The sequence below is a fragment of the Podarcis bocagei genome, assembly GCF_964188305.1.
Source record: "Podarcis bocagei genome assembly, chromosome: 1".
NCBI classification, from domain to species: Eukaryota; Metazoa; Chordata; class Lepidosauria; order Squamata; family Lacertidae; genus Podarcis; species Podarcis bocagei.
Window position 1 is genome coordinate 121203863 of NC_138125.1, and position 14705 is coordinate 121218567.

At 50.3% G+C, this 14705-nt stretch overlaps 1 protein-coding gene across 1 annotated transcript; it reads right to left on the bottom strand.

Moving 5' to 3' along the window:
• Positions 1-6645: 6645 nt before the first annotated feature.
• Positions 6646-10892, bottom strand: DLX1 (distal-less homeobox 1). The gene is made up of 3 exons (XM_081183561.1): positions 9910-10892; positions 8827-9026; positions 6646-7191 (listed from the first exon to the last, which is right to left on the bottom strand). Exons 1-3 carry the CDS (start codon positions 10220-10222, stop codon positions 6937-6939), a joined length of 768 nt encoding a protein of 255 aa, XP_081039687.1. The 5' UTR covers positions 10223-10892; the 3' UTR covers positions 6646-6936.
• Between the last annotated feature and the right edge of the window lie 3813 nt (positions 10893-14705).

The window sequence follows — 14705 nt, forward strand, 5'->3', positions numbered from 1 at the left end:
GCCTCCATTTCCAACGATACGGCCCCCCCGCACTTTCCTTTCACCTACCTGCTTTTAATAGCAAAAAGAGGACAAGAAGTAAAGTTGAGGAAGCCCCCACCCCCACCCCGTTTCCCGTCGCCCCCTTCCTTGATTGCTCTCTCTCTCTCTCTTCTTTGATCATTTGCACTGATTTAAAGAGCTTTCTCTTCTGTAACATTTACTTGGGCATACCCAAGGTTTGCATGTGGGTAGGTGCAGATGGGTTCAAGAGGAGGTGGGGGGGGGACGACTTCGCACAGCACCCCCTTCTAAGAATCTGCTCATGGGTGAAAGACGATGGCTAAATCGTCTGCAGGGACTAGTCGAGAATTTCCTTTGGTCATACGCGAGTGGGAAACGCGTGTGTTGCGTGTGCTGGAAATAGAAAGAAAGAAAGAAAGAAAGAAAGAAAGAAAGAAAGAAAGAAAGAAAGAAAGAAAGAAAGAAAGAAAGAAAGAAAGAAAGGGAAGAAGGCAGATGGATGTAATCTGGATGGGATTTATATGTTGGACTGATTGAAAATGCAGAGATGCAGCTGGGCTTTGCTGTGGGAGACTGACAAGTCCCCAGCTATTGAGGGGGTTCTTTAACACGAAAGAGTTGTGGGTGGATATGGGGATGGGGGAGTGTGTGTGTAAAGATTTTTTTAAAAAAGCAGGACATATTAAAGAGGTATCTGTTGTTTGGCAATTTTGCTAAGTCGGTCTTCATTACTTCAACATTGTGCATTTGCTAATTTGGAAGTCCGCTCTTTTTTTTTTTTAACCCCCCCCCCCTTTGACAGCCCGGGCTCCGCACACCTGCAGGCAATTTGCTGCGCTCCACTCTGCAGAGCAGAGAATGGAGCGGGAAGGGATGGCAGCTCTCTCGCACCTATTTTATTTCTTTCTGTCTCACTCTCTCTCTCCTCCCTTCTTCTTCTTCCCCATTCTCAATGCACAGCAAATTTGGCTTTCAGTGCGTTATCTCTTTTGTTAATGCAAAAAGATTCCCTGGGCGAAAAAATTGCTCATAATTACCAGAGAGATGGGGAAACTGCATTAGAATAAATAAACCTGAAATTACTGTAATTATGTTGTGTTTGATGGGCTCGGCTTGTAATCAAGAAGAGAATACAGTGAAATGATGCTGACCCTCTTGGGTTTTGCAGCTGTACGCGCACTTTGGGGTCTTTTTTAGCTGGGGGGGGAGAGGGGAAAAAAGTCATTTTGATTATCATTAAGCTGCGTGTAACCTATTGCAGAAGTGTTGGGAAATGAGGGGCTGGCGCTTCCTTTCCTCAACCCCCACCCCAAAATGGGGAAAATGCATATCCCTAAATTGCACATTTTGTAATTCATTTCTATATTTTATATTTTTTGCCATGGGCAGATTTATCCGGGAGGGTTCTGTGTTTGCAGAGAGAGAGAGAACGGTGGGAAAGGCGTAATATTCGAAATCAGTTTTTAATCATTGTAATGAGGTATTGTTTCAATAGAAGCCCTTTCGGATGATTCAGAATTTAATTAATATCCTCATTACGAACATCTTCGAATCAGATATTTGATGAACTGCTTGTCAGTAACAAGGCAGAATTAATTAGGTCTGTGGTGAGATTAACATTTGCAAATGTACAGTTATAATAGGCGCTAACTCGAGCCCGCCTTCGTTGGGAGAAAACTAATAATTTCTCCATTTGGACGGTTTAGCAAGACCTTTATTGAATTAAGAGGAGCCGCAGCACCGGAGAGCAACCCAGCCAGAATTTTGCTTGACCATCGCGGTTGGATTTCGGTTTTGTTTTCCGAATCCTTCGCTCTCGCGTTCAGACAGGGGCCTCTGGATTCGGCGTCAGGCTTTCTCCGGGAGGGGAAGTGGAGGGGCGCGCGCAAGGCGGCCACCACCGGCTCCGGCATGTGTGGTTCAAGCGTCTCTGCTAACCACCGGGTGGCGGCCAGATTTTGTCTTCGGGGGGATCTAGGAAACCAGTCAGTGAGGTTTCAGGAAGCCCCTGCGGGCAGCTTCTCTCTTTCTTCCCCGGGGAATCCGGCGGGCTGGGATTCTCCCACGGCCTGGCTTGTCTCTCTCTCTCCCCTCCAAGCTGCTTCAGTTCCTTCTGGTGCCTTCCCACCCCCGTCCGTCCACCCCCCCTACCCCACATACACACACACACACACAATCACACACCGCACTATGGTGCCTTATCTCCCTCCCGCTTTCCGTCTCTCTCCCAAGTACATTAGCCAGAGAGGGCCGCATCATTTGATCACTCATCGCCCAGAATTGAAAAATGGGTGCGTGTCAAAACAAAAATCGATACAATTTATCATTCGCTTCCTCCTCCAGCTGCCTCCCGGAAACCTACTCCCCCACCCCCGCAACACCCACCCACTTTTGCCTCCTCCTCTCCCCACCCACCCACCCCATAGGGAACTTGCAAACGGATGCAATCCTCAGCTTGGAGGAAAGGGGGGGGGAGCGAAAGAGAGAAGGAACTTCCTTCTCTGTCTCAGAAACACAGAGCAAAGATGATCTTGCCAAGGCAGCGGGAAAGCCCTGGCTCTGGGATCTGGGTCCTGATCCCAGCGGTGATCTATCTAGTTTTAATCTTTCTTTCGCTTGCTTTCCTCCGCCCGCTTGGTAGGACATACTGAACTTTGCCGGCGGAGTTTGCCCGAGTGACGCATCTCGCTTGCCATCTGCCCCGAGGTACCAAACTACGACAGGCCCCACGTGCCGCTCCGCAAACTCCTCTTTAGTTCCCTGCAATGGGGACATAGGGAAAGTGTCCTCCTTCTGGCTCTGGGGTGATGAATTTGAAGGCTTATGTGGGTTGGTTGTTTATTCATTTTTAATAACAACTAAGCGGAGGATGTGGGGTGGGCGGGGGTCGAGGGACATAATGCATCCTTCTGAGACTTCGGTGGTGTGCCTCAGAAATATCTATTGAATTTTGTCTTGTCCTGATGAGCAAAGAAAGAACCAACACACACACACACACACGCACACACACAGAACTGTTCTTCTCCAAAAGCGGTGGCGCTTTGATCTTCCAAAACCATGTGCAAGGCGCAAAAGCATGTGCAAGGCCCCCAAAGTTTCCTAAGCCATCCCCTCCCCTGATCTCTCACATACAGAGAGACCACCCATAGAGAAAAAAACCAGTGGCGTAGCGTGGGGGGTGCAGGGGGGCCGGCCGCACCGGGCGCAACATCTGGGGGTTAGGGTTAGGGGGCGCAAATCCACGGGTTAGGGGGCGCAAATTACTTGCCTGGCCCGGGGTGCTGACAACCCACGCTACGCCACTGAAAAAAACACCTCCCAAACGGTGATCCACCGCTTTCCTCAATCCCTCGCCTTCCTCGCTGCCCTCCACCCCAATCTCGGTTTTATTTTCTTGCCCAGGTGCATTTGCAATGGCGAAACTAGGCTTTCTGTTACCCAGGTCAAAGACCCAGCTTGTCATCCCCCGTGCATGCTTGCCTACATACACACATACATGTGCGATGCCCATAGAAATCTTTCTCTCCCCGCACCACCCCCATCTCCTTTCTTCCAGGTTCTCCTTCCCTTCCCAAGAACTGCTGTCCAAACAGAGGCGCGTCCTCGAGGGGAAGGCTCCGTTGGAGCCGGTCCCAGCCTCCTGGATGCTTAATAGAGAGAGGCGGCATCGTGTTTTAGGGATGGAAACGCGTGTAGCTGCCAATTTCCTCCGCTGAAAAGTTTGAGCTTGACGAAACGGTGCAGGAGGTAGTGACAAGCGGCGGCGCGTCTTTGGGGTTGTTTGGGGGAGGAATAATAAAAAAAAGAGGAGAGCTAAAATTAAGGGCAGCAAGAGGGGGCAGAAAGCTGCACCACACACACACACACGTGTGCTCCAAGCTGTCCCGAGCCATACGCTATAATAATAATAATAATAATAATAATAATAATAATAATAATAATAATAATAATAATAATAATAATAATAATAATATAGCGCTATTTGCGGTGGTAAACCTCAGGATTTCTCTTTCTTTTGTAATCCCGCAGGACCTCAGCTCCTAGACCTCGGTGCCTCTGAAACCAGAGGCAAGCCCGTCTTTTTTTGCCCATTTCACACACCCCCTCCGTCCCAGTTCCTCTTGCTTTCCTCTAAGAAGGCAACCGCAGACCTTTTCCCTAGCTAGCACCTGTTCTGCCTCCTGAGCGAAGACCTACCGCAAGCGCGCACTCACTACATTCCCCCCCCCCGCCCCCGCAAAGGGAAAGGCGATCGCGTAGGATGGAATTAAACATAGCACCTTGCCTAGAAAGCTGCCTGGGAGGAAAGTCTCTCCATATTTCAGCCCTTAGCTCGCTGGAGAGTTATTTATAGAAGCAACCATAAATTCAAGATCGTAGTGGGAGTTGGGAAACAAGCAAAGGAAAAGCGTTGTAGTAGATCGCAGCCCAGATTAGGTCTGGGCTTCTCACCCCATGCGCGCGCACTGTTGCGCTGTGTCGCCCCTGCGCCCTGCGTTTCCATTTGCAAGAGAGCATCCCTTAATGCCCTTCAGAAGATCCGGCCCGGGCTTCTCACTTCAGAACTGAGCGTTTCCGTCGCGCATTTAAGGTGGTTTGTTTCCATCCGACCACCGTAGCGCATCCGGAATGGATACAGGAACCAGGATTCTGAGCTCACAACTCACCTTTGATTTCATTCCACACACTCACAATGCCTCGTTAGGGACTGAGCATTAAAGATCGTGCGGTTTCTTCCTTTTAACCCTTGCGCGCATCATAACAACCCAAGTTACAAATGATTCTCTCCACCGCAGGTCACGTTTCCAATCAGTCAACTGCCTTTTTCTTTCTTTTTTTCACGACTACGGATAGCAAAACAGGATGACCTAAAGTCCCCGTGTCCCTTCATACTCTGCCCCCGCAGGAAACATGGCACGGGCTCTCCCCCCCCCCCAAAAAAAAACATAATTTCACACTATCAAAAGAAACTTTTCATCATATTGTGTGTGCAAATATTTTTAGGGCAGGGCCAGGACGGTGGCTGAATCAGGGCGGCGTTGGGTTGGCGTGTGTGTGTGTGTGTGTGTGTGTGTGTTTCCATCCTTTTTTGTTGTTTGTTCCCCCACCCCACCCCATATAAAAAAAATGAAATAATTTAATATCCTCAAATGCAGAACTAACCATTGACATTTTAGAGCACTAAAGCAACAGCGCGGAATCCCAAGGCTAGTATCGCATCTTCCGACATAGAGCGCCAGAGAGGGTGGTTTGGTTTGGTTTTTTGTCCACAGGCAAAATCTCCAAGAATCTCAGCTTTCACAAAGCATCATATATTGTAGCCACGCCCGATTTAAATTTTAAAAATGCGGGGTGGGTGGGAGAAAGAACCCAAAACAATAAAAAAGCTAGTTTTTGTGCAACGTGTTCACAGGACAATATTATTACTATTTGTTTGTTTTTTTTTTAAAAATGTATAGCGACCAAAGGTTGCACTTGAAAATAAGCGCAGGGAGATTTCACACTGATAATTCCGTGGCGTTAAGGAATTGAGATTTAAAGCTGCGAAGCCCAATTGTCCCCTTGTCCAAATGGCTCATTAAAGGGAGCTGCCTGTACACTGGCATGGTTACTTCGCTAAAAGCAAATAAAACAACGCCTTGGCCTGACTCTGCTTCCAAAGCAAACTACCTTGCTTTATCCCCCCCCCCCTTTTTTTAAAAAATCTTTCTCTCAGTTATAATTAACGTGAGACGTGCGCTAAGCGAGTGGGGGAATAGATCTCTCCATAAATGCGTGTGTGAAACCCGAATGCTCCCGTTCCGGTCTGCCCCACACCTTCCCGAAACAGGAAAGCAAATGCACACAGATTAAAATTAAAATTAAACTGAGCGCCTGAGCATCTCCTCCCTAGTATGTGTGCGAGGTCTTCGACTTTGAAACAAACAGCATGAAAACAACGTCACTTCTGCAAACCAGATCTGCCCGTAAGTTTATTATTATTATTTTTTATAGAAAAATGCTTAGGACTCTCATAGTGGTAGATTTCAAAGTCAATAAATAATAATAATTTAAACAAAAAAAAATCCCCCCTTTCCCCTTTGACAGAAGAAAAAAAATATACACCGAGGACTAACAACGAACATTGTGGGAGGTGGCGGGGGGAATGGAAAGAAAAGAAGGAAGGAAAGAGAAAGAAAGAAAAGAAAGAGAAAGAAAGAAAGAAAGAAAGAAAGAAAGAAAGAAAGAAAGAAAGAAAGAAAGAAAGAAAGAAAGAAAGAAAGACGACTTGTGTTCCGTTTTTCGGAGACCAGAGATGAAGGGAATGACCTACATTTCATTAGAACAGACACGAGAGACAGACAAGAAAGAGGACACATATTCCTCCCCGCCCCTCTTCCTGGTACAAACAGATTATTCTTCTCATATTTTTTTCCTGATTGTCCAACTAAGCCGAGGGTTTTTCCGGCGCTGCTGGCAGGCTGTTGTCCGGCTGCTCTCGGGCCGATCCGTGGCTGCCGCGTCAGCTGTCTGCACTGGGAACCAGCCCCGCGTCGCATCTGTGCCTGCCTCGCCCGGCAGCTCAGCAGCGGCTGCGCCCAGGAGGACTTTCCCAAAGACTGTCCGCGCGTGGCGTGTCCTTTTTTCCTTTATTTTTAAAAATTTTTGGCTGGCGCCTCTTCCCACGTTGCCTTTTCTCAGGCTCCTTGGGTCGTGCGTGCGCGCGCTTTCCCCAAACTAAGCACAGTGTTCGAGCGCGTGTTTGTGTGGGGTGTTTAGTAATTTTTTTTCTTTTTCTTTTAAGTATTCTGGTTGATGCCGACGGGGAGATCGGCTTGTTGGTTCAACTTTTTCTTTCTTTCTTATTATTATTTAAAAAATAAAAAAATAAAATAAAACCAAAAACGAACGAAATACCAAACCCGAAAGAAAACCCCCTCCAAAAAACCCCAATCACATCAGCTGAGGCTGCTGCATAGTTTCCTGGTGGGCCGAAGGGTACCAAGACGTGTAGCTGGGGATGTAAGTGGCCGGGGTCCCAGTGGAGGTCTTACCCGACGTCGAGGTGGTGTTCCAAACTGGGGGCACTGGGGGGGAACTGGCAGACAGGGTCCTGCCGTTGGCCAGTGCGCTGCTTTCCAAAGCGGCCCCTCCTTGCTTCATCAGTTTCTTGAATTTGGAGCGCTTGTTTTGGAACCAGATCTTGACCTGTCCCCAAAGGGGTGGGGAGAGAGAGAAAAACGAAAGTTGAAGGCGCCAGCAGAGAAGACAAGCCAGACAGAATCCGGGAGGCAACAGGAAAAAGGGCACTCAGTGGCCAAGAGGGTCTCTGTCCGGAGAAATACGGTACCAGGCCCAAGGCCCAAGGCAACGCTTGGCTGCGATTCCCCCACCCCTAGGGAGGGACGCTTGATTGATACCAACGCGCGTCTTTCGCTCGGGGGACCAAATTTCCGGAAATGGAGGCGCACTACTAACTTCTCCCCTTTCTTTAGCGGAGCTAAAAACCACACTCCCCGCACTAGGTCATCTGTAAACAAAACAAAACAAAAATAGCTCCCCCAAAACAAATGCGTAAATGCAGCACCAGCGAAGTGTGTGGGTCATTCGAAGAGCCACAAGGACAGTTTAAAAATAATAATAATTATATGCATGGATTGAGAGCAGGAAGACCTGTTAGTTTCCATCTGAGGCAGCATCCGAGTTTTTTGGGGGGTTTTTAAGGCCTAGGAATCCTAAAGACAATCCCAACTACAGTTACTGAAATCACGCCGCCACCCTTAATTAAAGTTCCTGCGCCACAAGGAAGATGGGACGGCCTTGCTCCAAGAGAAGCAAGTTTTAGGAGGGTGATACATCACAGAGGCAAAAGGCCTCGGATCTCCCAGGTTCCAAAGCCCACGAGGGACCCAAGTCTAGACAAATGAAATATTTTATTAGGAGCAACTTAAACAAAAAGAATAAGAAAAATCGCATTTTGCAACGGGGATCAGTCTATTTGGGTGACAAGTACAATTCCACCCTCCCTGTACATCTTTCTCAGATAGACAAAGGTGGTTGAGAATATAAGGGCGCGCGCCTTTGTATGTGATTCGAGGGGGAGAGGAGCCTTCTTTTAACCCAAACCAAATAGGATCCTCCAAGACTTGAAAGATGGACAATTAAACCGCTGGAGGAGATGGTGAGATCCTTCAGAAATGGAGATTTAAACACCTACATCTTCAAGACATCACCTGGGCAGCTTTGTTTTTTTTGTTTTTTTGTTGGAGGGAGGGGAATTAGTTCCACTGGGTTCAGGAAGACCGAGTGAGCCAGGCATAGGATAAGGGCAGCTATTCTCACTGGAGACACCATTCTCCCCAGAATTGCCTTAAAAACGGGCCTGCCACTCTCCAGTGCCCCTCCTTGGAATTTTAACGCAGGGGTTGGAGAGATAGATAGATGATGATAGATAGATAGATAGATAGATAGATAGAGATCGACCGACTTTTTTATGGCAAGCTATTGAAGAAACATCAATGAGATTGGGGGTTTCCTAAATATTAAGCGCGCTTGGGAAAGTAGGAGAGCGAACATGGTCGTGGTGGGGGGGGCAGCAGTGGAGCAGAAGGAGGTCTTTTTCGACTGATGCTTAGGAGGGCTCTCTGCCCCACCAGCAGCAGCAGCCCCACCACCTACCCCGCCCAGCTTCCCCCGGGATCTTGCCTCTTGGGCCTCGGGAGGTACGGTGAGCCGAGAGGGCCGCGGGGAGGCGAGGCCGCCAGGAAGTTGCTCGGGGCGCAGGGATGGGGCTGAGCGGGCGAAGGATGCTCTGGGGATGCAGGTGCTGCTGGCGCTGCCTACCTGGGTCTGGGTGAGCCCCAAGGAGGCGGCCAGCTCGGCTCTCTCGGGCAAAGCCAGGTACTGAGTCTGCTGGAACCGCCGGTTCAAAGCCTGCAGCTGCAAACTGGAGTAAATAGTCCGGGGCTTTCGGATTTTCTTCCCTTTGCCGTTGAAGCGCACTTCTCCGCCTTCCACCACGGTGCTTTTCTCCGTCTCGGCCCCTGCAAGAAGCAAGAAAGCGGGCCAGTGAGGGACTGGATGACTGGATGGAGGGATGGATGGATGAGCAATGACCAGCGATGCTGATGGTGCTGATGAGAAGGCAATCCTAACAAGGGCCCCAAATTTCCCTCCCAACAAATCCGTTGGCCTTGAAGGTGCCCCGGGAGCAGCCGTGTCAAGCAACCCTCCTTCACCTCCTCCTCCTTTTCCTCGCCACTCTCAAGGAGCCCCGGAGCCCGGTGGCTGCCTCTTCCTCTTCCTCCTCCTCCTCTTCTCCTTCTTCTTCTGCTGCTCGGCAACTCCAGAGAAGCTGCTGAGTCCCGGAGGCTCGGTCGCCGGAGAAGAAAGAAAGTTTGCTATTTTTACAGGCGGCGGCACTTTAGGTTTAATTACCCTTAATTGCATACATTGTTTATAGCGCTACGCAATAAATAATTGCCGAGCCTAATAGGCGCACATCTGGGGGGGGGGGGTGGAGAGAGGGAGAGAGAGGGAGAGAGAGATCGAGGAGAGAAGAGAAGGAATTTCTTTCTGGGTTTTGCCAGCCGGGCACGGGGTGCCTTTGTGTGCAAACTCCAGAGATCTTGGAGGTTTGGCTGGAGGAATTTGCTTGCTCTCTTGAGGACTGAGAAGGAGGAGGAGGGGGGTGTAGCTTGATAGCATTATTATTATTATTATTATTATTATTATTATTATTATTTATTATTTATTATTTTGCTTCCTTCGAGATTCCTTCCCCCCTTTCAGATCTTGTTCTATATGGGGGGGGTGTCGTTTGGTGCTTCCCAGAGCCCCCCTCCCCTCCCCCTCCCCCCGTTTCCTCCCCCTTTCTCCCCACAGAACCCAGCCAGCTCCCCTCCCCTCCCCTCTGCAGGCACGTACCTGTCTCCTCTAACCGGGTCTGAGCCAAGCTGGAGCTGTTGGGGTAGGACTGCACTGAGCTCATGTAAGGATTGGCCGCGTGGCTGCTGACCGAGTTGACATAGGGGTAGCCCAGCGGTCTGGAGAAGGACGAAGCTGCGCTGTAGGAGCTGTCCGGCTGCGAGTGGCCGGCCGAGTGTAAACAGTGCATGGAATAGTGTCCGTGAGACATGGGCGACGGTGGCATTTGCTGCCCGGGCGGCCCAAACTCCATAAAGACCGCCTTGCCGGAGACAGGGCTATTGAGGCTCTCTGGCATGGTAGTCATGGTCATTGCGCGCCGCTGCCTTGGGTGCCTCTCTCTCTTTCTCTCCCTGGCGATCTCTCTCTGTCTCTCTCGCTCTCTTCCTCCAGCCTGCCTTTTTGGGGGGGTCTGTTTCTCTCTCTCTCTCTCTCTCTTTCTCCCTCTCTCTCTCTTTCCTCTTTCTCTTTCTCTCTCTCTCTCAGGACCCAATTTAAGAGGCCCGGGGCTTTTCACTTTCCATTCATAAGAAAATGGAGTTTGTCTCTTTGAAAAAGTCTAAGGCATGATGCTTGGAGATCTACACAAACTCGCCTAAAAGCTTTGACTCAGCCAAAAGCGATGAATATGCATGAGCCCGCCGAGCTGATTGGCCCGCCGCCTGGCAGGATCGCGCGCGATTGGCCGGAGACGCTTTTCGGGGGCTCGCCTGCTGGACCCGAGCGAGCGAGCGAGAGAGAGAGAGAGAGTGAGACGCGAAGGAAGGAGAGAAGCAGCAGAAGGAAGGAAGGAAGGAGAAGGCAGAGACGACGGCGCCGAGCTGGACGGGGCCAGCGCGAGGGGGGCCGCCCAGAGACCCCTCCCTGGCCCCCAGGGGAGGAAGGAGGGGCGCAAAAACCCCTCCTATGGAGAGGGAAAGATCCCAGGCTCCAGGACCCCTCTGACGTCTCCAAACGATTTTGCTATCTACTACCTCTAGCAGCGCCACCAACCTGATGTCAGAACATCAGATGGATTGAGAGAGAGGAAGGGCTCTCTCTCTCTCTCTCTCTCTCTCTCTCTCTCTCTCTCTCTCTCTCTCCAGACCCCCTCCCACCCTTGCAGATCTCCCTCTCTGAGGGGGTCTCTCACAGAGAGATGGGAACAGATCGTCCAGCTTCTTCAGATATTATACAATGGTACCTCGGTTTACAGACGCTCCAGGTTACAGACGCTTCAGGTTACAGACTCCACTAACCCAGAAATAGTACCTCGGGTTAAGAACTTTGCTTCAGGATGAGAATAGAAATCGCGCGGCGGCAGCAGGAGGCCCCATTAGCTAAAGGGGTGCTTCAGGTTAAGAACAGTTTCAGGTTAAGAACGGACCTCGGGAACGAATTAAGTTCTTAACCCAAGGTACCACTGTATTAGGACCAGTAACTGGGACACGAGGTGCGTGCGTGCGTGTCCAGAAATCGTTAGCACCGCTTGAAGCCCACCATGTCTCGCTGCTTATAAAGAAAACAGCAGCTGCCACCAGCCTGCTTTTGCAAAGTTGTTGTGGTATATAGTCAGGTGTGTGCGTGCATCTGATCAATTTCGCACGTGTTAGGGGATCCATTGTGTAGCAGCTCTCCCTCGTCCCCCCAAAAGGGGCAGCTGATGTAGTTGCACTACCCAATACAAAGGCTTTGTGGCTTATCTTAAGGAAAGGGGGGAGGAGAGATCTTCACGGTCCCCTTCTCTGGCAAAGAAGGTACCCCACCGCCCCCTTTTTTTTCGCAGGATGGGGATGCAGGAGACCTCAGAAGAAGCTGCTTTTCACAGGTTTACCTGGGAACCTTCGGGGATGGGGCTGCCATTCATGTTTTTGGTTTGGTCAGCTGAAAAAATGTGCCGACTTTAGCGCGAGCACAGAACTCTTCGTCAGACAGTATGGAAAGCAAACGCAGCGTTGGCTGCTGAGCCAAGACGGGAGAGAAAATGCCTTTTGCTGTCTTGAGACCCCTGTTAAAAACAAACAAACAAACGAAGAATAATAACCTAACGGGAATCCCTTACCCCTCAGTTCCCTTCTACCACCTTTTGGTGATCACAATCAGGATTTCAGTGTTTGGGGTGAAGGAAGGGCTCTCAATTTTTCATCCTTATCGAGCAGGAGGTCCACCATGAGAAGTACTTTTCGGATTACATTTCTGAAGTCAAACTTTGAAGAAGAGTTCTGTGTCACTGGGAAGCTGGCTCTTTAACAACAGGCCTGCTCAGCTTGGAATGGGGAAATAAATCAGCGGCTTCCTTTCCAGAGCAGATAGCCAAAGGCCAGCTGTTTTGTGCTTCCGGGGGCGCGCGGGGGGGTGTTCAGCTCAACGCGAGTAATACTCCTCCCCATCTACACACCAAGCCACCCAGAGACGGAAGCGACCTGCGTGTTGGCCTGATCCCGTTCCCTTAAAAAGTCGAAGCCCGATCCCCGCCTCTTCCCACTTTGCCAAATTCTCTCTGACCAACCAGAACCAAAGTGTTGGCTGTCGGGGGTGCGGGGGGGTGGCGATAGTGTGTGGGGCGCTTCAGAGCCGCTGCCAGGCAAAGGCCTTCTGGGCTGAATCCCAACTGACTTTACGTCGTCTAAATAATTAGAAAGCGCCTGCTAATTATTTCTCTCCCCCCGCCCCCCCCGCTCCGCTTCCATCATTTCGCTTGGGCGCGCGAGACCCAGGAGCCGCTCGGCGGCGGGGGTGGAGAGATGATGATCTTGAGGAAAGTTCACACGTGCAGCAGTATTAGTTACTGATTCCTTTGATTAAATGCTAGTCTCAAGTGCTCTGATCCACAGCTGAAGGCGGCCCTATTAGCATAACACTGATGTTTAATTTTCATACGCGTAATTAGCCATCTATTTAACACTCATCGCGGCGCGCGGCGCCTTTGCAGTCTAAAACAGCCTGGGGGTGAGGAAGAGATCGAGAGCTATATATCTCTCTATCTATATATCCATCTATATATAAAAACCCCACCCCCACGCTTTGGCCTGAACTGAACTTCTCCTTCTCCCTCACCCTCCTCCGCCCCTCGACAGCGGTCACACCTTGCTCCGTCAACGAGCCCACTCTATGCAATCAAGCGCACATTTTTGGCACAGGGAGAACACCAATACAAAATGAACATTCCGCACAAATTACATTGCTGATGGCGTTACAGATATTAGTGGGGAGGCCTCCCCTCCCCACGGGCGCGCTCGCTCGCTCGCTCTGTGGCTCACTCCTTTCCCAGAGCCTGAAAGCAGCTTGCTCGCTGGCTGGCTGGAGAAAGAGAGATGGTTAGAAGGAAGCGGAACAACTGAGACCTAAGTGAACGCCCTGCTCCAAATCCAAATAACACTGAGGCTGAAATCCCTTGGGGGAGTGTCTGTGCCAAACTGGAAGGGATCCACCCAGCCTGCCTCCGTTCAGCAGATCACCTTCTTCGGCGGGTCAGGGAATTGAGAGACTTCTCTCTCCACAAAACTCCCACCCCACCCCGGCGGGGAAAAGCCCGTCTAAGCTGCCGAAAGAAGTAGAGTTGCGCGTTCTCCATCATCCACGGTTCCATCCAGAAGCAGGAGAAGCAGCAGCGAAGCAGCTGCGCACCTGAGGAAGACCCAACCGCCGCCTTCTCCCCGAGGAGCCCGGAGCTGTAAGTGGACCGGCCGGGGAGGCTGGAGGTGGAGATGGAGGAGGAGGAGGAGGAGGAGGAGGAAGAGGAGGAAGAGGAGGGTAGGGAGACTTTGGTCGGATTCCTCGCCCTAGACAACAACCGCGCGCGCTCAAGTTAGCTGAAGTTTCCCCAAACTGCCCAGAACTGGGGAAGAGAAAGTTGGGAGGCGAAGCTGTACACATCTTGTGTGGGTGGGGTGGACATCTGGGAAGGTGGACATCTGGGAAAAGGAGGAGGAGCAGCTTGGAGTCCAGACACTTCTTTACGGAGGGGGGCGAGGGGAGACGGGTGGCAGAAATCTGCAATCAGCTGCGGACTGTCCCCATCTCCGCAGCACCTCGCGAATAATCCGGATTGATTTTCTAGCCATTGGGCGAAGGATCTCAGCAGGACCTAACGCTCAAGTGCCCTCTTAGCTGTACCAAGTGGGGATGTTTACATTGGGTGGGTGTGTTTGTTATCCCCCTTCCCCCAAGAAACACTCTCTCCCCCTCCCCCTCCCCCCATGTCCCCTTAATGGAAGATTTCTGGGTTAAACCTCAAGCGCCTTAGTTTAGCCATCCTTCTGACCAAAGGCGACACACTAATAAACATACGCACAAGAGAAGGGGCATAGTGCACCCCCCCCCCGCGCGCGTGACTTGAATCGAGCTTTCTGCTACTTGAGAAATTGCATACAGAGAAATCCTAGTCGCTATCCTAACCAAACTTTCCTTTGAAGTACAGGTGAGACTCGAAAAATTAGAATATCGTGGAAAAGTTCATTTATTTCAGTAATTCAACTTAAAAGGTGAAATTAATAAATGAGATAGACTCATGACATGCAAAGCGAGATATGTCAAGCCTTTATTTGTTATAATTGTGATGATTATGGCGTACAGCTGATGAAAACCCCAAATTAACAATCTCAGAAAATTTGAATATTGTGAAAAGGTGCAGTAGCTATTCAATCCATAACACCTGCAATGGTTTCCTGAGCCTTTAAATTGTCTCGGTCTGGTTCAGTAGGAAGCACAATCATGGGGAAGGCTGCTGACCTGACAGTTGTGCAGAAAGCCGTCATTGAGACCCTCCATAAGGAGGGAAAGCCTCAAAAGGTAATTGCAGAAGAAGTTGGATGTTC